This window comes from Somniosus microcephalus, chromosome 31, assembly GCF_052327205.1.
Source record: "Somniosus microcephalus isolate GS21.2 chromosome 31, FLI_Smic_1.0, whole genome shotgun sequence".
In the NCBI taxonomy this organism is placed as follows: Eukaryota; Metazoa; Chordata; class Chondrichthyes; order Squaliformes; family Somniosidae; genus Somniosus; species Somniosus microcephalus.
In genome coordinates this window covers 33,294,860-33,315,992 of record NC_141017.1, presented here as the reverse complement: position 1 = coordinate 33,315,992, position 21,133 = coordinate 33,294,860, and the positions used below count along the sequence as shown (strand labels likewise).

Below are 21,133 nucleotides of genomic sequence, written 5' to 3'. Positions count from 1 at the left end.
AGGGGAGAGAGGTAGAGGGATGGGGAGAATTCCAGAGCTTAGGGCCTAGGCATGGCTGCCAATGGTGGAGTGATGGAAATCAGAGCGACTCCAGTACTTGAGGGGTCAAGAACAAGGGGCCGTAGATACAAGATTAAATGTAAGAGATTTAGAACAGGAGAAACTTCTTTACACAGAGAGTTGTGAGGATGTGAAATTTACTTCCAGCGTTAGGTGTTGAGGCAGAAACTATGCCGAGTTATATGGGATCAGGGTGGGTAAATGTAACTATGACTGCTTGCAACACCGACTGGTTGAGGCTAATGGTCTGCTTCCGTATTGTAACTTCAATTTATTTCTATGGTTTATGCCAGCCAGGAAAGAGGGTCTCAACAAGGGCTTGCTTTTATCACACTTTGACTATTGGAGACCTTCAGCATTCTACCTACCGGAATTAGGCTGGGCAACAGAGAATATAAAGAATTTAAAAGAAGGGCAGGTGGGTACAGTGGGACTTAGAATCATAGAATGATACAGCACAGAAGGAGGCCATTCGGCCCATCGTGCCTGTGCCGGCTCTTTGGTGGAGCTATCCAATTAGTCCCACTCTCCCCCCGCTCTTTCCACATAACCATTCAAATTTTTTCCTTTCAAGTATTTATCCCATTTCCTTTTGAATGCTGCTATTCCACTTCCCGCAGTGACGCTGTGACTGAGGAACATCTGACTGAGGGATGTGAGCAGACTTGCCAAGTAAGGGTAGTCTAGAAATTAAAAAATAAACAGGTTAACGCCTTCATTAAGATATCAGAGCACTGTGATACAAATGGGGTTAGTATTCACTGACTGATATTGCCAACAGTAATTTATAGGCTTATGTTTAAATGTCTTTGCCCATGTGTTTCCACTTAAATACGTCCCCCTTGTTGTTGACCACTCTGATGAAAGTTGCACAAAACACAGATAAGAATTTTTTTTTTACATTAGAACTGTCAGGCAACCAAACAGGACAACAAAGTGAGTCTAAACACATTGGCCTAGAAATTCATTAAGGCGCTGCCAGCTTTGCACCCAGTTAACGCCTAAAGAGTGATTTTGCGCCAGAAATGAGTTTGCGCAGATATTCAGCGCAGCGGTATTGGCGGCGGTAGCCGTTAGCGCTGCGCCGGCACCGATGACGTCATCGGTGTGCGCAGTGCCCCGGTTCCGCCCCGAAACCGGCCCGATCCCCATATTTAGTTGCGGCCACCTCCTCCGAAGCGGCCGCAAACAGCGACCAGAAAACGGGGCCGTCCTGCTGCCTTAGTGGGGCGCTTTAAAGCGGAAGGTGCGGCCGGCCGCTTTTTCGGCGGCCGCCTGCCCGCACCTCCTTCCCCGGCCTCCTCCACCCCCCCCCCCGCGGCATTGCCGGCTGCTTTCCGTGAGCCCGGCACTTCTCCGTGGTGCCGGGCTCATTTGCCGGCACTATCCAGCGGCGATCTCCCCGTTGCAGGCAGCTCCCCCTTAAGAGAAGGAGGAGGCCTGCAGTACCGCAGCCTGCCGCTCCGCAGCGGCTGGCGCAGCGGCGCCAAGAGCGCTGATATTCAGTGTCAGCGCCCCAAGCGGAGGCGGGCACACCCTGGTATAGCGCCCGGTTCCGAATTGGGGCGCTAACAATGAATATCTGACGATCGCTATAGGCTTCCCGCCCAGCGCTAACTTTTGGGTGCTAGCCAGCTGGCGGGGCCATAGTGAATTTCTAGGCCATTGAACCCAATTGTTATTCGGCATTAGAAACCAGCACTGGACTGTGAGCTCCATAGGCTGCAGGGTACGGTGGTTCCCTCTGAACCAGAGACTGACCAAGTTACCTGAGACAATGAAAAGGGGAAGAATAGGACTCAGAGGGTCTGAGGTACTCTGAGCAGCAGGTAGAGGGAAGAGGTAGTGCACAGCAGATTGAGAGACAGGGCAGCAAGCTGAGAGACAGGGAGAGTGTGGCATGCTGGCAGACGGAGAGTGCAGCAGGCTGAGCAACAGAGAGTGCAGCAGGCCAAGAGACAGAGAGTGTGGCAAGCTAAGAGACAGAGAGTGCAGCAGGCTGAGAGACAGAGAGAGAGCAGCAGGCTGAGAGACAGAGAGTGCAGCAGGCTGAGAGACAGGGAGAGTGCAGCAGGCTGAGAGACAGAGAGAGAGCAGCAGGCCGAGAGACAGAGAGTGTGGCAAGCTAAGAGACAGAGAGTGCAGCAGGCTGAGAGACAGAGAGTGCAGCAGGCTGAGAGACAGAGAGTGCAGCAGGCTGAGAGACAGAGAGTGCAGCAGGCTGAGAGACAGAGAGAGTGCAGCAGGCCGAGAGACAGAGAGTGTGGCAAGCTAAGAGACAGAGAGTGCAGCAGGCTGAGAGACAGAGAGTGAGCAGCAGGCCGAGAGACAGAGAGTGTGGCAAGCTAAGAGACAGAGAGTGCAGCAGGCTGAGAGACAGAGAGTGCAGCAGGCTGAGAGACAGAGAGTGCAGCAGGCTGAGAGACAGAGAGTGCAGCAGGCTGAGAGACAGAGAGAGTGCAGCAGGCCGAGAGACAGAGAGTGCAGCAGGCTGAGAGACAGAGAGTGCAGCAGGCTGAGAGACAGAGAGTGCAGCAGGCTGAGAGACAGAGAGTGCAGCAGGCTGAGAGACAGAGAGTGCAGCAGGCTGAGAGACAGAGAGAGTGCGGCAGGCTGAGGGACAGAGAGTGCAGCAGGCTGAGAGACAGAGAGTGCAGCAGGCTGAGAGACAGAGAGAGTGCAGCAGGCTGAGAGACAGAGAGAGAGCAGCAGGCTGAGAGACAGGGAGTGCAGCAGGCTGAGAGACAGAGAGAGAGCAGCAGGCTGAGAGACAGAGAGTGCGGCAGGCCGAGAGACAGGGAGAGTGTGGCAGGCTGAGAGACAGGGAGTACAGCAGGCTGAGAGACAGAGAGTGGGGCAGGCTGAGAGACAGAGAGTGCAGCAGGCTGAGAGACAGAGAGTGCAGCAGGCTGAGAGACAGAGAGTGCAGCAGGCTGAGAGACAGGGAAAGTGCAGCAGGCCGAGAGACAGAGAGTGCAGCAGGCTGAGAGACAGAGAGTGCAGCAGGCTGAGAGACAGAGAGAGAGCAGCAGGCTGAGAGACAGGGAGTGCAGCAGGCTGAGAGACAGAGAGTGCAGCAGGCCGAGAGACAGGGAGAGTGTGGCAGGCTGAGAGACAGGGAGTGGGGCAGGCTGAGAGACAGAGAGTAGGGCAGGCTGAGAGACAGAGAGTGCAGCAGGCTGAGAGACAGAGAGTGCAGCAGGCTGAGAGACAGGGAGAGTGCAGCAGGCCGAGAGACAGAGAGTGCAGCAGGCTGAGAGACAGAGAGAGTGCGGCAGGCTGAGGGACAGAGAGAGTGCGACAGGCTGAGGGACAGAGAGTGCAGCAGGCCGAGGGACAGGGAGAGTGCAGCAGGCCGAGAGACAGGGAGAGTGCAGCAGGCCGCGAGACAGGGAGAGTGGGGCAGGCTGAGAGACAGAGAGTGCAGCAGGCTGAGAGACAGAGAGAGTGCAGCAGGCTGAGAGACAGAGAGAGCAGCAGGCTGAATGAGAAGGAGTGTGCAGCAGGCTGAGAGACAGAGAGTGCGGCAGGCTGAGAGACAGAGAGAGTGCAGTAGGCTGAGAGACAGAGAGAGCAGCAGGCTGAGAGACAGAGAGTGCAGCAGGCTGAGAGACAGAGAGAGAGCAGCAGGCTGAGAGACAGAGAGAGCAGCAGGCTGAATGAGAAGGAGAGTGCGGCAGGCCGAGAGACAGAGAGTGCGGCAGGCTGAGAGACAGAGAGAGTGCGGCAGGCTGAGAGACAGAGAGTGTAGCAGGCCGAGAGACAGAGAGAGAGCAGCAGGCTGAGAGACAGAGAGAGCAGCAGGCTGAATGAGAAGGAGAGTGCGGCAGGCCAAGAGACAGAGAGTGCGGCAGGCTGAGAGACAGAGAGAGTGCAGCAGGCTGAGAGACAGAGAGAGCAGCAGGCTGAATGAGAAGGAGAGTGCAATAAACAGATGGGGAAAATGTGGCAGAATGAGACAGGGAGAGCGCAGCAGAATGGGAGACGGAGAATGCAGCAGACTGACAGGGAGAGTCAGCAGGCTGAGATAGGGAGAGAGCGTAGCAGACTGGGAGAGTGGGAGAGTGGGCAGGCTTAGAGTGAGAGAGTGCAGTCAGCTGAGAAACAGAGAATGGTGAAGTGACAGTAAGAGTGATCCACAGACTGAGATCCAGGAGCAGGCAAAAGAATCAAGGTCAGAGTGACCCACAGGGAAAAGTCAGACCATGATGTGAAAACAGACGCAGGTAACAGAGGACCTCGCAAAAAAAAACACACGGGTAACTTTCCAGGATATCAACCCTACTATCTTCCCACTGCATCACTGAGCTGTTTCTTAAATGAGTGCAGTCTCTTGGTCTTAAACACCTTTTTTGGAAACCTGTTTCAGTTGTCGAGTACACTCTGTATGAAGAAATACTTCCTGGTATCTGTCCTAAACTTGCCCCTTCACGACCTTGAACCCGTGCCCGTCCCTCTGTTCCGCGTTTACCTTCTCGGTCCTGTCAAGTCTCTTATTTACCTCCATGTGCTGGTAGATTACCAGGAATTTCAGGAAGATTAATTAAAGCAATGTCATCTGTTAAAATAAAATCACAGGGATGATCACCTGATTTCAGCTGCTGGTGTGACACCTTGCTGACTAGGAGTCCATATTGGAGATGCGGACATACACTGCGCATGGTTTTCTCACCATTTAGTGCATGGCGGAAATGTTGGAAATGATCCTTCACCTTCCGGCTCGCACCCTCCATTACCACGGACTCTGGATTACTGCTAATTCGCCACTCTCTCCTCAACACCGGCACATGCTGATCTTTCACCCACTACACACCTGCCTTGAGGAATCTTTTCCGTAAACCTCTCACCTCTCTTCTGCAGTTTTAAAATCTACCTTTTTGACTGTGGAATTTGGCCTCCTGCTCCACTTGTTCCGTGCACTTCTCGCTTGCTGGCCACCTCTCCCTCCCCGCCCTTGTCCATATTTCTGGGATGTTCTCCCGCATTCATTTCATGTTGAAATCACACTGTGTGATATTAAAGTGAACACATCCGTATGAAATTGCTCAATCTTCTATTTCAATCTCTTGAAAATAAAGGGCTTAAAACCTCAGTTAAAATAGTGGACAAAGGAATTTCCTATAAATTAGTTAATGGGCTTCTTACTAGTAGTAAAGAGTGCAACTTCAGGGCACTGTAGCATAGTGGTTATGTTACTGGACTAGTAATCCAGAAGCCGAATGATCCAGGTGATGTGAATTCAACATCCCACCACAAAGCAGCTGGGAAATTTAAATTCAGTTAAATCTAGAATTAAAAAGTTAGAATTAGTAATGGTGACCATGAAACTATCAGATTATTGTAAAAACCCATTTGGTTCACTAATGTCCTTTAGGGAAGGAAATCTGCCGCCCTTACCCGGTCTGGCCGGTATGTGACTCCAGACCCACAGCAATGTGGCTGACTCTTAACTGCCCCTCTGAAATGGCAGCTCACCCCCATCTTCTCAAGGGGCAATTAGGGACGGGCAATAAATGCTGGCCTTGCCGGCAACCCCCACATCCCAGGAACAAATATTTTTTTTTAAAACGTCAAGCCATTGGTTTCGGTCGCAGAAGCAGCTGGAAGAAAATGGTCGAGTACAAAAAGCGGAGAGGGAAAGCACCTTGCACAGAAGTGTTAGTTTACATTTACATCGCGCTGTTCTGCACTGGCCAAATATCAGAAGATTATCACTTTGATTTTAAATTGTAGTCATTAGCGTTCACAGAATCACAGAAACCCCACAGTGCCGATAGAGGCCATTTCGGCCCATCGAGCCTGCACCGACACATATCCCACCCGATCCCCGTAACCCCTACACCAACACATATCCCACCCTATCCCCGTAACCCCACGTATTTAATCCCCCTAACACTAAGGGTCAATTTATCATAGCCAATCAACCTAACCCGCACATCTTTGGTTGCTTTGGTTGCTTTGAAAGAAGTTACTGAGTAAAGGGGAGAAATAGCACAGGCATTCTTTCACTATCAGTTGGTTTCTCTGTATCTAGGTTTGCCATAACTGAGTTCAAAAGTACTAGCAAGTCTTGTGCAGCCATCCTATTTCGTGCTTATCACAGTCGTTGAAAAAAACAGATTGGCCATACGAGTTTGGAGACACATCTGAGATTTAGCTAGATATTTGTGAAGAGCAACACGTGCCCCCTAGAGGGATCCATTTGTCTCGGTCATTTTTCCCTCTTCATAAGGTTTGATTTTGGGGAGGAGCTCATAGAATACAGCACAGAAGGAGGCCATTCGGCCCATCGTGCCTGTGCCGGGGATCACTGAATTTACCCTGTCATATCTTCACTTTTTCTCTCCAGGAGCTGTCCTGCACTATAGCCCTGAACTTATGTTTCTCAAACAAACATACATAAAGGAGCATTTTCGTTGCATGAACTTTACTCAATACTATTTGAAAAAGGGGTAGTCTTTTAAGCTCTAGTTTCATCAGTTAAACAGCAAGTGTCACCAGTGGGCTCAGTCTGTGGCACTGAGCCATGTGGACCAGAAAGGCCCCAAGTTATAGACCTTGTTCTAATTGGCTGATTTTCACTGGGCTAAATGTGGTGGTGCTACACCTGGCTACAGCATTCCTGGGTTAAGGATGGGATTCCAAATCCTTGGGATTAGCCATAGAGTTCTGGTTGAAATGTGTACGTGTGCGCACGTGTGTGTGCAGGTGTGCGTATGCATGTGTGTGTGTGCGTGCGTGTGTGCGCATGTTTGCATTTGTGCGGGTTTGCACATGCTTGTGTGTGCATGCATGAGTGAGCATGTGTGCACATGTTTGTGTCTGTGGCGTGTTTGTGTGTGAGCTTGTTTATTTGTGTGTGTGTGAGAGCTTGTTTATTTGTGTGTGAGTGTGTGTGTGTTTATTTGTGTTTGTGTGTGTGAGCTTGTTTATTTGTGTGTGAGTGTGTGTGTGTTTAGGTGTGTGTGCGTGTTTGTTTATTTGTGTGTGCGTGTGTCTGTGTTTAGGTGTGTGTGCGTGTTTGTGTATGTGAGCGTGTTTGCATGTGTGCACGTTTGTGAGTGTGTGTGTGAGCGTGTTTATTTGTGTGTGCATGTGTCTGTGTTTAGGTGTGTGAGCGTGTTTGTGTGTGTGAGCGTGTTTGCGTGTGCACGTTTGTGGGTGTGTGTGTGAGCGTGTTTATGCCTGGTGAGGTTAGGATCAGTCTCAGCTGTTATTCCCACTTAACCTTGAGATGCGGGTGACCCTGGCCATCCCTGAGGGCTTTGGGAGTCAACCACATAGTGTCATGTGTAGGCCAGACTAGGGAGGGATAGAAGGTTTCCTGATGAACATTGGTGAACCATTTTGGGTTTATAGGCCAATTTGTCAGCTTTTCATGGTCATTTTCTTTCTGGCGCTGGCCCACAAATTATAAGATTTATTGAATTCAGTTTCACAACTTGCCGTGATTGCATTGGACCTCATCATCCCTGGGTTGCTAGTCCAGTATTATAGCCATTCGCCAACTGTACCCATCATTGGAAGCTGTAACAGCCATACTATCATGGTCAAATATCATGGTCCAGGTTTATACATGAACAATGGCCACATAGTTGGGGATTGGAGGGCTGCCGGCATCTAAACAACTATTGCCTATTATAATTCAGGAAAAGAGATGTAAGGGCAAACCGGTGACCAAAATTTTTCAAATTTTGAATGTAGAAATTGGATTACTTGTTGCCATGTGAAGACATTACAAGCTATTTATTTCTCCATACTCTTTGTTTTTTTTTACAAAATCGACCAGTTACAGCTGCATTAATACCAGTTGTTTCAACCACCCTGTGGGGCCCACAATGCGTGGACCGAAGAAGAAGCGAGGGCTGAGACGTCAACAGAGGAAAGAATTCATTCTACGTAAAATGAAGACATCAATGACGTTCTGTTTCTTTGAATCCTAGATCCCCAGGTTAAAATGGAGTTCCCATTTGAAGCTGTATATGAGGAATTATGCCCAATTTGTGGAGACAAAGTCTCGGGATACCACTATGGCCTTCTGACTTGTGAAAGTTGTAAGGTATGAAATGTTCTAAGCCAATGTCAGAGATTTTTCATTTGCGATGAAACTAAAGATACCACAGGGTGTCGTACTGAGCCATACAGACCAGAAACTCCCAAGTTCAATCCCACGCGTCCCCGCCCCGGTTGACTGCCTTCAGTGTCCTTAGGCTAGAAAGGAGGGTAGAAATCAGCTCCTGGTCTCTATCCAATGACTTGTTGGAATGTGTCAACACTTGGTAAGGACAAGGTTGAGATCGGCTGTGATGCCGATGTGGAATAGTTCAGGGTCACGCATGAAAAAAATGAACGTTTGGGAGAGATATTGAGCCCACAGAACCATGCCCCCAGCATACGTCAAAGACTTCCAAGAGAGGAGTCGAGACGTCTTGGTTGAAAGGTGCTATGAAAACAATGGCACTAAAAGAGATATTGCTCCAAGGGCATCCTTGTGAAACAGCTGTGAGGAATGGAACTCCGTGTAACAAAGCTCGCTGTTTATTCAGTTATTTTTAGCAAATCCTCAGCCTCTTGAATACCGAAGGAACTTGCAACAAGCCTCTAGCTTTTCTAGATCACAATGTTCCTTTGACTGAGAACTAACAAGATGTCTTGTGCTTGACTATATATATATATATATATATTTTGCAACTGTTACATTTTGTGTGGTAATTGACACCCACAAAACATGCCTGGAGGTTTCCAGAATGTGCTAAAGTTGCATCTTCCTCCTATAACTGGCAAGGGAAGCTTTTACGGCTAGTTTGCAAATATAGGACACATGGGTTCAAACCAATAGAAGGTCATTTTAGGACTGATATCAGGAAATCCTTCTTCACATAACGATTGATCCACACGTGGAATAGACTTCCAGATAGCGTAATAGAGGCAAAAGCACTGGAATTATTTAATATAAACAATGGGGGAACATTAAGATCTTTCTGAATGGATGAATGAAGATGGGCCGAAGGGCCTTCGCTCATCCGCAATTATCTTGTGATGTAATGCACTGCTGCAATTTGGATTGGAAAATACCATTCCATCATGAAAGTACAGGAAACTTTCGATTTACCGGCACCTAAATAACCGGAAATCTCGGTTAACCGGCAAAATTCAGGAGTAGGTTCAGGTAACTTTTATTACTTGCCTTCCTCCATCTGTTGCTGTGCAAGGGTGTGGCTGCAGCTGTTGCTAAGCTACAGAGACACTTGCAACTTGTGGCCATTGTTCTGAACCTGTTGCTAAGCAACAGGGTTTGTTGCTTTATACGGAGCTCTCAGCTCCGTATTTTTACTATAGCTTTCGGTTATCCAGAATTTTTGATGAACTGGCACCACGTCGGTCCCGTCGGTGCCGGATAAAAAAAAGTTTCCTGTATCACGATTAATCTTGAGGTTACAATCTATCCCTAACAGAAACAGCAGCAATTTCCCCTATAAATATTGTTCTCTTTACAGCTAAAGTTGAGGGCTAGTTGTTAGCAATCATTATCATAGAATCATAGAGCACAGAAGGAGGCCATTCGGCCCATCGTGCCTCTTTGAACGAGCTCTCCAATTAGTCCCACTCATTCCCCCCCTCCCCCTGCTCTTTCCCCGTAGTCCTGCAAATCTTTTCCCCTTCAAGTATTTATCCAATTCCCTTTTGAAAGTTACTATTGAATCTGCTTCCACCGCCCTTTCAGGCAGCGCATTCCAGATCACAACAACTCGTAAAACAAATTTCTCCTCATGTCGCCTCTGGTTCTTTTGCCAATCACCTTAAATCTGTGTCCTCTGGTTACCGACCCTCCTACCACTGGAAACAGTCCCTCCTTATTTACTCTATAATACAGCAAGAAAATAAATTATGTTAATTAAATTTTCTCTCGATTTTGGATAGGCTATAATCTACGAATATATTAATGTTTCTGCAAAAAGGCAAATAAAATATGCAAATTCTGATGATGTATCAGAGTGCAGGAGAGCCAAAACTTGCATTTATATAGCACCTTATCAAATCCTCAGGATGTCCCAAAGCGCATCTTAACTGATGAATTACTTTTGAAGTGTAGTCAGTGCTATGTCGGGAAATGAGGTGACCAATGCACATCGAGCTTAACCCCACAGACAGCAAATCAGAATGAGCGGTTAATCAGTTTTAAAAAAATTAAAACTGGTGTTTATTGAGAGTGGAATGTTGGCCAGAATACTAGGAGAAGTCCCATTCTTCAAATAGTGCCTGGGGATCTTTCAGATTCACCTGAATAGGTAGATAGGGGCTCGGTTTAACGCCTCACCTGGTTTACTGGTAGGTGTGTTAATCTGCATTGCAGATTCTCCTTTAATAATACCCTGGGCAAGACAATAGTGGTGACGGATCTCAATCCCTGCTCAACCAGAAAAGAAGCCCCAAGTGTAAGGAGCTCTCCAGTGTTCAACGCCCCCAGCTTTTAACTTTCTGATTTGAATTACGGAATTACATTTCTGTAAATTAACGGTGATAAGTATTAGAGAGAAGTACCAATGGAATGTACAAGAAACGAAAGAACTTGTATTTCTCCAGCACCTTTCACCACCTCAGGACGTCCCAAAGCGCTTCACAGCCAATGAAGTACTTTTGAAGTGTAGTCACTGTTGTAATGTAGCAAACGCAGCAGCCAATTTGCGCACAGCAAGCTCCCACAAACAGCAATGTGATAATGACCAGATAATCTGTTTTTAGGTGTTGGTTAAGTGATAAATATTGTCCCAGGACACCGGGGAGAATTCCCCTGCTCTTCTTCCAATAGTGCCGTGGGATTTTTTACGTCCACCTGAGAGAGCAGACGGGGCCCTCGGTTTAATGTCTCATCCGAAAGGCAGCACCTCTGACAGTGCAGCACTCCCTCAGCACTGCACTGGGAGTGTTAGCCTAGATTTTGTGCTCAAGTCTCTGGAGTGGGACTTGAACCCACGAACCTCTGACTCAGAGGCGAGTGCGCTACCCACTTTTTAAAAAATATATTATTTATTGAACATTAAAAACATTTACAACATCATGATCATTCCATTGTATCATACAAATCCATTCCGCCTCTCTGCACAGCCATTCCTCCACCACATACAGTATTAACATCAAAACCTGAAGTTTAATTTGTCTCCCATAACATATACTAATCTATTGTACTTTAAAAATTGATCAGTAATCATGGCTCCGAATAAGGAAAGTGTGCCTGATAATCCCCCCATTATTTAATCTCTGGCCTGTCCCTCCTCTCATGCTCCTTCCCAACTTTTCGGGCTGCTGTTGCTTTCTCCTGCAGCCTCCGGCTCTTTTTCACTTCCTGTTTGAACCTCCCCTGCAGTTTCAGCCTCTTACTTACCTTAGGTTTGGGCCGAGGAGCTGCCCCTTCTCCCTCCTTCTGCCTCTCACTAACCTTTCCCTTTCTACATGATGCCACCCCACCCCCCACTGTGCAATAAGGGCACAGCAGTCATCATGGGTGACTTTAATCTACACATAGATTGGGCTAACCAAATTAGTAACAATACTGTGGAGGAGGAATTCCTGGAGTGTTTACGGGATGGTTTCCTGGACCAATATGTCGAGGAACCAACCAGAGATCAGGCCATCTTAGACTGGGTATTATGTAATGATAAAAGGATTAATTAGCAATATTGTTGTGCAAGGCCCCTTGGGGCGGAGCGATCATAATATGATAGAATTCTTCATTAAGATGGAGAGAAGTATTTGACTCAGAGACTAGGGTCCTGAATTTAAATAAAGGAAACTACGATGGTATGAGGCGCGAGTTGGCTTGGATGGATTGGGGAACGTTACTTAATGGCTTGATGGTGGATAGAAAATGGCAAGTGAAAAAGATTGGTGAAGTCAAGCGTAGGTCCCTTGCAGTCAGAATCAGGGGAATTTATAATGGGGAACAAAGAAATGGAAGACCAATTAAATACATACTTTCATTCTGTCTGCACAAAGGAGGACACAAATAACCTCCCAGAGATGTCAGGGAACATAGGGTCTAATGAAAGGGAGGAACTGAATGAAATCAGTATTTGTAGGGAAATGTTGTTAGGGAAATTGATGGAATTGAAGGCCGATAAATCCCCAGGGCCTGATAATCTACATCCTAGGGTACTTAAGGAAGTGGCCCTAGAAATAGTAGATGCATTGCTGGTCATCTTCCAAAATTCTATAGACTCTGGAACAGTTCCCATGGAATGGAGGGTAGCTAATGTTACCCCACTATTCAAACAAGGTGGTAGAGAGAAAACGGGGAATTATAGACCGGTAAGCCTGACATCAGTAGTGGTGAAAATGCTAGAGTCCATTATAAAAGATGTAATAGCAGAGCACTTGGAAAACAGTGACAGGATCGGACAAAGTCAACATGGATTTACAAAAGGTAAATCGTGCTTGACTAATCTACTGGAATTTTTTGAGGATGTAACTGGTAGAATAGATAAGGGAGAACCAGTGGATGTGGTGTATTTGGACTTTCAGAAGGCTTTTGATAAGGTCCCGCATAAGAGATTAGCGTGTAAAGTTAAAGTACATGGAATTGGGGGTAAGGTACTGACTTGGATAGAGAACTGGTTGGCAGACAGGAAGCAAAGAGTTGGAATAAACGGGTCTTTTCCCGAGTGGCAGGCAGTGACTAGTGGGGTACCGCAGGGATCGGTGCTAGGACCCCAGCTATTCACAATATATATTAATGATCTAGACAAGGGAACTAGATGTAATATCTCCAGGTTTGCAGACGACACAAAGCTGGGTGGGCGTGTGTGCCGTGAGGAGGATGCCGAGAAACTCCAGTATGATTTCGACAGGTTGGGTGATTGGGCAGATGCATGGCAGATGCAGTGTAATGTGGATAAATGCGAGGTTATCCACTTTGGTGGCAAAAACAGGAAGGCAGATTATCTGAACAGCAATAGATTGGGAGAAGGGGAAGTGCAACGAGACCTGGATGTCCTTGTTCACCAGTCGCTGAAGGTAAGCATGCAGATGCAGCAGGTGGTTAAGAAGGCAAATGGTATGTTGGCCTTCATAGCGAGAGGGTTTGAGTACAGGAGCAAGGATGTCTTGCTGCAGTTGAACAGGGCCTTGGTGAGACCACACCTTGAGTATTGTGTGCAGTTTTGGTCGCCTTATCTGAGGAAGGATGTTCTTGCCATGGAGGGAGTGCAGCGAAGATTCACCAGACTGATACCTGGGATGGCAGGAATGACGTATGAGGAGAGATTGGATCGATTGGGCTTATATTCGCTGGAGTTTAGAAGAATGAGAGGGGATCTCATTGAAACTTATAAAATTCTAGCAGGACTAGACAGACTAGATGCAGGAAGGATGTTCCCGATGGCGGGGGAGTCCAGAACCAGGGGTCACAGTCTAAGGATAAGGGGAAAGCCATTTAGGACAGAGATGAGGAGGAATTTCTTCACCCAGAGAGTGGTGAACCTGTGGAATTCTCTACCACAGAAGGCAGTTGAGGCCAATTCATTAAATATATTCAAGAAGGAGTTAGATATATTTCTTAAGGCTAAAGGGATCAAGGGATATGGGGAGAAAGCAGGAACAGGGTACTGAATTTGGATGATCAGCCATGATCTCATTAAATGGCGGCGCAGGCTCGAGGGGCCGAATGGCCTACACCTACTCCTATCTTCTATGTTTCTATGTTTCCATGTCTCTGTCCCCCTCTGACTCCTCACTCTCGAGCTCTTCTGTAACCTCCCTTCCCTGCTCCCCGTCAGATACATAATCTCCCTTATATGTTGCTATCATGGTTTCTCCAACAGTGCCACTCCCTTCGGCCTAATCTCCACTGCTGACCCTTGCTCCCCATTTCTTGTCTCTCTGGGACAATGGCGTATCTGCACCTATCTTACTCCCTTCTGGCATCTTTGTCTCCCCGCTTGCGTCCTCCTGCCCCTTTAAGGCTCCTGCCTCTTGCACCCTCTCCTTGTCTTCCTGCTCCCCAAGATGTCTGACTCCCCATCTTTCTTTGGAGTACTTACACATTACCCTGCACCCCACTCCTGCCTCCTCTCCCCCTGCGGACACCAGATTCTTTAGGGAGAGTGAGCCGTATTATGGCTCGACTCTGCCCTCGACCCTTGCTGCCCTCTGCTGTCTTTGTCCTTTTCCACTGTACTTGGTGTGTTTTCCACCATCTCCATCCTGTTCTCTGCTCTGCAATTCTCTGCCTCTTCCTGCACTCTTTTCTCCTTCCATTCACCAGCTGTGTCCTCCGCCTGCTCCGCTCCTCCAGCCGCTCCACTTACACCTCCTGCTCCTTCTCCTTCTCCCATCTCCTCCTCACTCAAGGGGCTTCCTTCTGCCTCACACTCACAGTGGGTGGGGCCTTTGTGACACACCTCACAGCTCTCCGCCCTGCAGCTCCGAGCAATGTGTCCAGACTCGCCGCAGTTCTAACAGTACAAGTCTGGACAGCTTCTTACAAGATGGTCGTGTCCAAGACAATAATAACAAACCTTCACCTGGTTATCATGCAGTACCCGGAAGTATTGCACTCCTTCCATTGTCTCGAATTTCATGCTGTACAGCGATGACTTCACCCCCCCTGGAAACCACACCTTTACATAACGCGCTCCATCTGCTACCCGCGTTCCTGGATAGTATCTCCTCTTTATTGCCGAGCAAATTTTAATGTCCCACAACTCCAACTTTTTGATTAGCACATCATCCTCAATATAAACCGGCAGGTTTAAGAATGAAACCACCACCTCTTCAGAATATAGCAGAGATAACTCCAAGAACTTATCTCCAACCTTCAAACTCAGTAAAAGTCTTTCCACCTCCTCTCGGCCACTGACCATCACCTCGAACCCAATATTTGGCTTTGGTTGGCAGGCAAAGCAGCTTCCCTCGCCGCAGTCCTCATGTGCCGCCTGGATAATATCCCAAGCTCGTATCTCCTTATCCTTGCACTGAACCACCGCCGTGTTTTCTTTTCCAAACCTCCTGGGGTCCCGGCCCAAATCTTTGGGCCTTTTTTAATCACTTCCCCCAAAATTTTCTCCCCTGATTAAACACGTCCCGGCACTCCAGGCCCCTCAGCAGCCATCTGGCTGCTGTTTAAGGACCAAAAAGGCCCTAAAACCACCATCAACGTTTTACAAACTCACTCCAACTCCCTGCAGTAATCAAGCACCCAGCAGCGCCTGTCCACTCCTGGCCTCTCCCACCTAGAGAGTGCTGCCCACTGAGCCACGACTGACTGCTACAGGAACAGAGACCATTTCTCAATTGGCTGTGTGGCTCAGACCCACACATATTGGTTTCTAGGGACCAGTCAGTCAGCGACCACTGAGAAGATCTGTCAACAGAGGGAGAGTAAATTGGGTTTCACACTTCCCAGTTTTAATTTTGAGGGGACGTCTGGAAATTTCTAAAATGAAAACATCAAAGGGGTGTAATTAGAATGTGACAAGTTTCCATTATAAATGTTGACATAGTAATTTATAATGATTATGTAAGCTTTTTAACATATTACTAGCTAAGACACATTAACTACCCTTTCTCTGCCTTACGATGCTCTTTATGCTCTTGTGAAAATGCTGTCAATTTAGGACGCTCCCCTACAAACTCATCACTCTTTTGCGGGGGGGGGGAAGGGGCCAGTGGGAGAGGCATCCTTTGTCATATCCAGCAACAATCTGCTTAAGAGAGTTTGTAAAGCGTTTTTGCTGTCTAAACAGGATTTGCTTATCGACAAATTAGCGTAGAGGTTAGTGGGGGGCAGGGGGGAGGAGGAGAGAAACAAGACTGTCAAACAATGATCGCTATAAACAGGATGTTCCTTTCTCGTGGGTCTTGGTGTAATGAGAAATCGATGACAAGTCTTTATCAGACATACCCATTAATTATGAAGGGATTTTCAACAAAACTTATCTTAGCAACGAGTTCCAGTGCTGACAAATGAACACTTGTTCCCCTTCTGCCATCCAGTGTCAGTATCTAGCAGTTCCAGGTCAGGTACAGCACGGATACTGGCAGGATTTAACCTCTCTTTGCTCCGTCCCAAAAATAACTTCATGTATAAATGATCGGCCCCTGTATCAAGTAAGGTCTTCACAACAACAACAACTTGCATGTGTGTAGCGCCTTCAACATAGTAAGGCGTCCCAAGCTGCTTCGCAGGAGCGATTATCAAACAAACATAGAAACAGAGAAGATAGGAGCAGGAGTAGGCCATTTGGCCCCTCGAGCCTGCTCCGCCATTCAATGAGATCATGGCTGATCATCCAAATTCAGTACCCTGTCCCTGCCTTCTCCCCATATCGCTTGATCCCTTTAGCCTTACGAAATATATCTAACTCCTTCTTGAATATATTTAATGAATTGGCCTCCACTGCCTTCTGTGGTAGAGAATTCCACAGGTTCACCACTCTCTGGGTGAAGAAATTCCTCCTCATCTCTGTCCTAAATGGCTTACCCCTTATCCTTAGACTGTGACCCCTGGTTCTGAACTCCCCGATCATCGGGAACATCCTCCCTGCATCTAGTCTGTCTAGTCCTTTTAGAATTTTGTAAGTTTCAATGAGATCTCCTCTCATTCTTCTAACCTCCAGCGAGTATAAGCCCAATCGACCCAATCTCTCCTCATACGTCATTCCTGCCATCCCAGGTATCAGCCTGGTGAATCTTCGCTGCACTCCCTCCATGGCAAGAACATCCTTCCTCAGATAAGGCAACCAAAACTGCACACAATACTCAAGGTGTGGTCTCACCAAGGCCCTGTACAACTGCCGCAAGACATCCTTGCTCCTGTACTCGAATCCTCTCGCTACGAAGGCCAACATACCATTTGCCTTCTTAACCACCTGCTGCACCTGCATGCTTACCTTCAAAATTTGACACTGAGCCACATAAGGAGATATTAAGACAGTTTGGTCAAAGTGGTAGGTTTTAAGGAGTGTCTCAAAGGAGTGGAGAGAGGTAGAGAGAGGCGGAGAGGTTTAGGGAGGGAATTCCAGAGCTTAGGGCCCAGGCAGCGGAAGACACGGCCGCCAATGGTGGATGCTCAAGAAGTCTGAATTTGAGGAGTGCAGAGATCTGGGAGGGCTGTAGGGCTAGAGGAAATGAAAGAGATAGGGAGGGGGGGGGGCGAGGCCAGGGAGGGATTTCAAAACAAGGATGAGAATTTTTTAATTGAAGGCCTTTCCGAGTGAGATTGCCAATTCAGTCAATTTGCCTCACAATCAATGTTCCCTCTAAGCTGCGCCGGTCGTGCGGCCGCAAAGTAATGGGGAAGGTCCCGTGCAGGCCACTCACTGGCCTCGCCACTGAAATTTAAAGGGACCACGCTCTAAAAGAAACAGGCCACACGGAACAAAGCGCAGCTCGCAGGGAACGTTGCTCACAATCTGGGCGCTTTTGTGTTGCGACCAGTGGGACATGCCACAGAGAGGGGAGGGGCAATCGGGAGTGGGGATGGTGGTGGTGGTGAGCGGTGGCCATCAGCAGTTTTAATGTGGGGCCAAGAGGAGGACACCTGCTCTTCCTGGCTCCACATTACGGTAACTTGAACGTTACCAATTTGGGTGGCAGCCTCTAGCTGTCCCTTTAAGAACCGCTGATTTGGCTGCTGCTCTCCAGTGCGTGCTCTGGTCAGTCACAAACGAATTTCACAAAGTGGCCTGAAACGGGCATTAGTTAGGCCCCCACAATTTGCATAAGCAATGGGCTTAACACAGTTTCTGGCCAGGCAACCTGGACGACTACAAGGCACCCTAACCAATACGGCGTGCGACACACTGTCGGCGCATTGCGTGCGGGCGCGTACCGCCCGCCGTATTAGGTCCTGCAGCATCCTGTTTTTCGCCCGATAAATGGGTGCCGCGCGATCGAATTTCTAGGCCTATGATTTTTGAGATTGTCTACTGAGGAAAGGGCTGTTTTGCTTATGGTAAGAGATGGAGATCCCAGAAGCCCTCTATGTCCCAGCGTTGAGGTCTCAGTCACACAGGAGGACCTCGGTTACTCTTGGCAGTGACTTTCTCAAACCACATTCGAATTTCTGAAGAGAATAAACATTCCAAATGCACCTTGTACAACAGCAGCCTAATTATCGGCCAAGGAACAAAAGATGAAGGGGTGTCTTCTGCTTCTCTGGTTAAGTTCCCTGTGCGGTGTTAATGATCGTTGATAACTAGAGTTCAAAAGGACACAGCCTTCATTAGTCTGTGTAAGTAACCAGTGCAAACTGGTCTCTCCACGCAGGGTTGACAGACAGCTACTGTGGGGCAAGGAGGCAGATACTAAAACATGGCTTCTTGGTAAAGATTCAAAGAGACATCTCGAGTTATCCATAAAGCAATAAAGCCCGTCTCCGCACAATGCAGCAGGCGTGGCTCATGGTGACTCACTGGTGGATCTTCACTCCCTACGTGGAATGCACATCACAGTTCAAAGCTCAAGGTGTGATATTAGCAATGAGCGCTTTAACGAGTTTGTCTGAAATTCCTTTGCCCACTATTTCACCAGAGACACTAACGCATTGGAGCTTAAATCCGTCTGGGGCAAGAGCGCAAAGTGGGTGATAGCACATTGGCAGCTAATTGAAGTCAATGGGAAAGGAAATCGGGCGGACTACAAAATGGGCTGCCAATTCGCTATCACCCCCTTTGGGCTACCGCCCAAGACAAACTTATACCCCGTCTACTTTCAGAAGGCATTAAGAGTCAACTATGTAGTTGTGGGACTGGAGTTACCTGTAAGCCAGATAGGGTAGGAGGTGGAAGGTTCCCTTCCCTTAAGACATTAGTGAACCAGTTAAGATTTTACTGCAATCGAACAGCTTTCCTCATCATTTTCTTTCCTGGCGCTGTCCGGAAATGGCCAGCTTTATTGAATTCACAACTTGCTCAGGTGGAATTTGGTCCCCTGATATCCAGGCTGCTGCTCCAACACCCTATTCCACTACGGAGCAGTGCCGTACCCTCCTCTGTACCCTCGCCAAAGTCAACATGTCCTACGTGTACTAAAGGGGAGCAGGGCTGTGCACTGTGGGGTCAAGCCAGTGCTCTATACACACAAAGCTCAATGAATAATGACATCATAAGCTAAAACGGCAATGCTCCTCTAGATGGCCTTACGGAAACAGTTGAAATCTCTGGCTGACCTCAGGCTGGAAGTAAAAGGTCAAAGCACCACTTCCTAGTCTGGTACATGCCTTGTGTGGACAGCTGCCTCTCCAGAGCTCGGAGGAAGTGTTGTTGATTAACTAAATTAAGAAGCCGTGTGTATGCTTCTATTTTAGGGCTTCTTTAAACGGACTGTACAGAATAACAAACGCTACACCTGTGTAGAAAACCAGAACTGTCAGATTGACAAAACCCAAAGGAAACGATGCCCTTACTGTCGATTCCAGAAGTGTTTGAGTGTCGGAATGAAGCTGGAAGGTAATTATATATTTCATATTCATTTTCTTTCACAACAGCAACAACTTGCCTTTCTATAGCGCCTTTAACTTTAGTAAAACGTCCCAAGGCGCTTCACAGGAGCGATTATCCGGCATAATTTGGCGCGAGCCACATAAGGAGGTCTTAGGGCAGATAGGTTTTAAGGAGCGTCTTAAAGGAGGAGAGAGAGGCGGAGAGGTTTAGGGGGGGGTGGAATTCCAGAGCTTAGGGCCCAGGCAGCTGAAGGCACGGCCGCCAGTGGTGGAGCGATGAAAATTGGGGATGTGCAAGAGGCCAGAATTGGAGGAGTGCAGAGATCTCGGAGGGTTGTAGGGCTGGAGGAGATTACAGAGACAGGGAGGTGGCGAAGCCATGGAGGGATTTGAAAACAAGGTAAATATCCTTTCTTAACAGGAAATGCTCAGAACATGCACAACAGGTCATTCAGCCCCTGAAAGAGAAATCTGGGCAATGTCTGTCAGTGAAGGGTCCCATCAGAAAAGTTAATTTTTTTTTCTTTCTGATGCTCATTGACCCTGCAGTGTGCTTTCAGTTTTTTTTTAAATCATTCCTTCTTTTGCCACTTTCCTCCTGACTCCTTGTTGGAGAATGGATCCATGGACACTGATCACCCTCCCGTAACTTGCACAACCGGGGACCAATCATGTGCGAGCGCAGACACTGAGCTTGGTGGGCAGTTTAACCGGAGGGAGCGTCACAGTGGTGCCTAATCCTGCCCTCACCCTGAAGAGCGCACACACCCTGATTTAAAAAAACTACTCGGCACTTGGTCTAAGCGTTAAACAAAGCTTTAATCAACTGTTTTACAACATGGAGGTCTAGTTGTGTCCTTCACTAGTTCCTGATAAGAATGTCCTGCGCAAGCTGGGCCCGTGCCCGAGTATTTATACTCTCCCTGGACAGCGCCACCTGCAGGCCGCTCAGTATTATTTCATAAGTCTTTCTTTCATGAATGACTGATTCATGTCACAGCCAATTTCAACCGAGGTCATGGATTGCGATCAAGAATGGGAATACAGGAACAGGAGCCAGCCAACTTATTGAGCCTGTTCCACCATTCAATTAGATGGTGGCTGATCTGTATCCTCGCTCCGTCTGGCCAGTTCCCCCCTCCTTAACAGAGGGCACTGAGCCCAACTGCAGTATCCCTTCCCATCATTCTGGATGAGATTAGCTGACTCAGCAGAGACTAGGACTCGATCCTAAGACCGTCCTTGTCCGCATGGTTCAGCTGCTCACTGGCTAAACTCGCTAAGCCACTGGGAGACCGCGGCTTTAGGTTATAAAAAAAAGACTTACATTTCCACGGCGCCTTCCACGACCTCAGGACGTCCCAAAGCGCTTTACAGCCAATGAAATACTTTTGAAGTGTAGTCACTGTTGTAATGTAGGAAACGCGGCAGCCAATTTGCGCACAGCAAGCTCCCACAAACTGAAATACAATAATGACCAGATCATCTGTTTTTAGTGATGTTGATTGAGGGATAAATATTAGCCAGGACATCAGGGAGAACTCCCCCTGCTCTTCTTCAAAATAGTGCCATGGCATCTTTTACATGAAAGAGCAAACAGGGCCTCGGTTCAACGTCTCATCCGAAAGACGGCAC

General features: G+C 47.9%; 1 protein-coding gene across 2 annotated transcripts in view; it reads left to right on the top strand.

Moving 5' to 3' along the window:
• LOC147097722 (nuclear receptor subfamily 5 group A member 2-like) overlaps positions 1–21,133 on the top strand; it is a 73,356-nt gene that overhangs the window by 14,950 nt on the left and 37,273 nt on the right. For both annotated transcript variants that reach the window (XM_085971760.1, XM_085971759.1), the window contains exons 2-3: positions 8,004–8,119; positions 19,364–19,505. In XM_085971760.1, the coding sequence (XP_085827886.1) occupies positions 8,004–8,119; positions 19,364–19,505 (258 nt within the window). The remainder of the gene's footprint in view (positions 1–8,003; positions 8,120–19,363; positions 19,506–21,133) is intronic.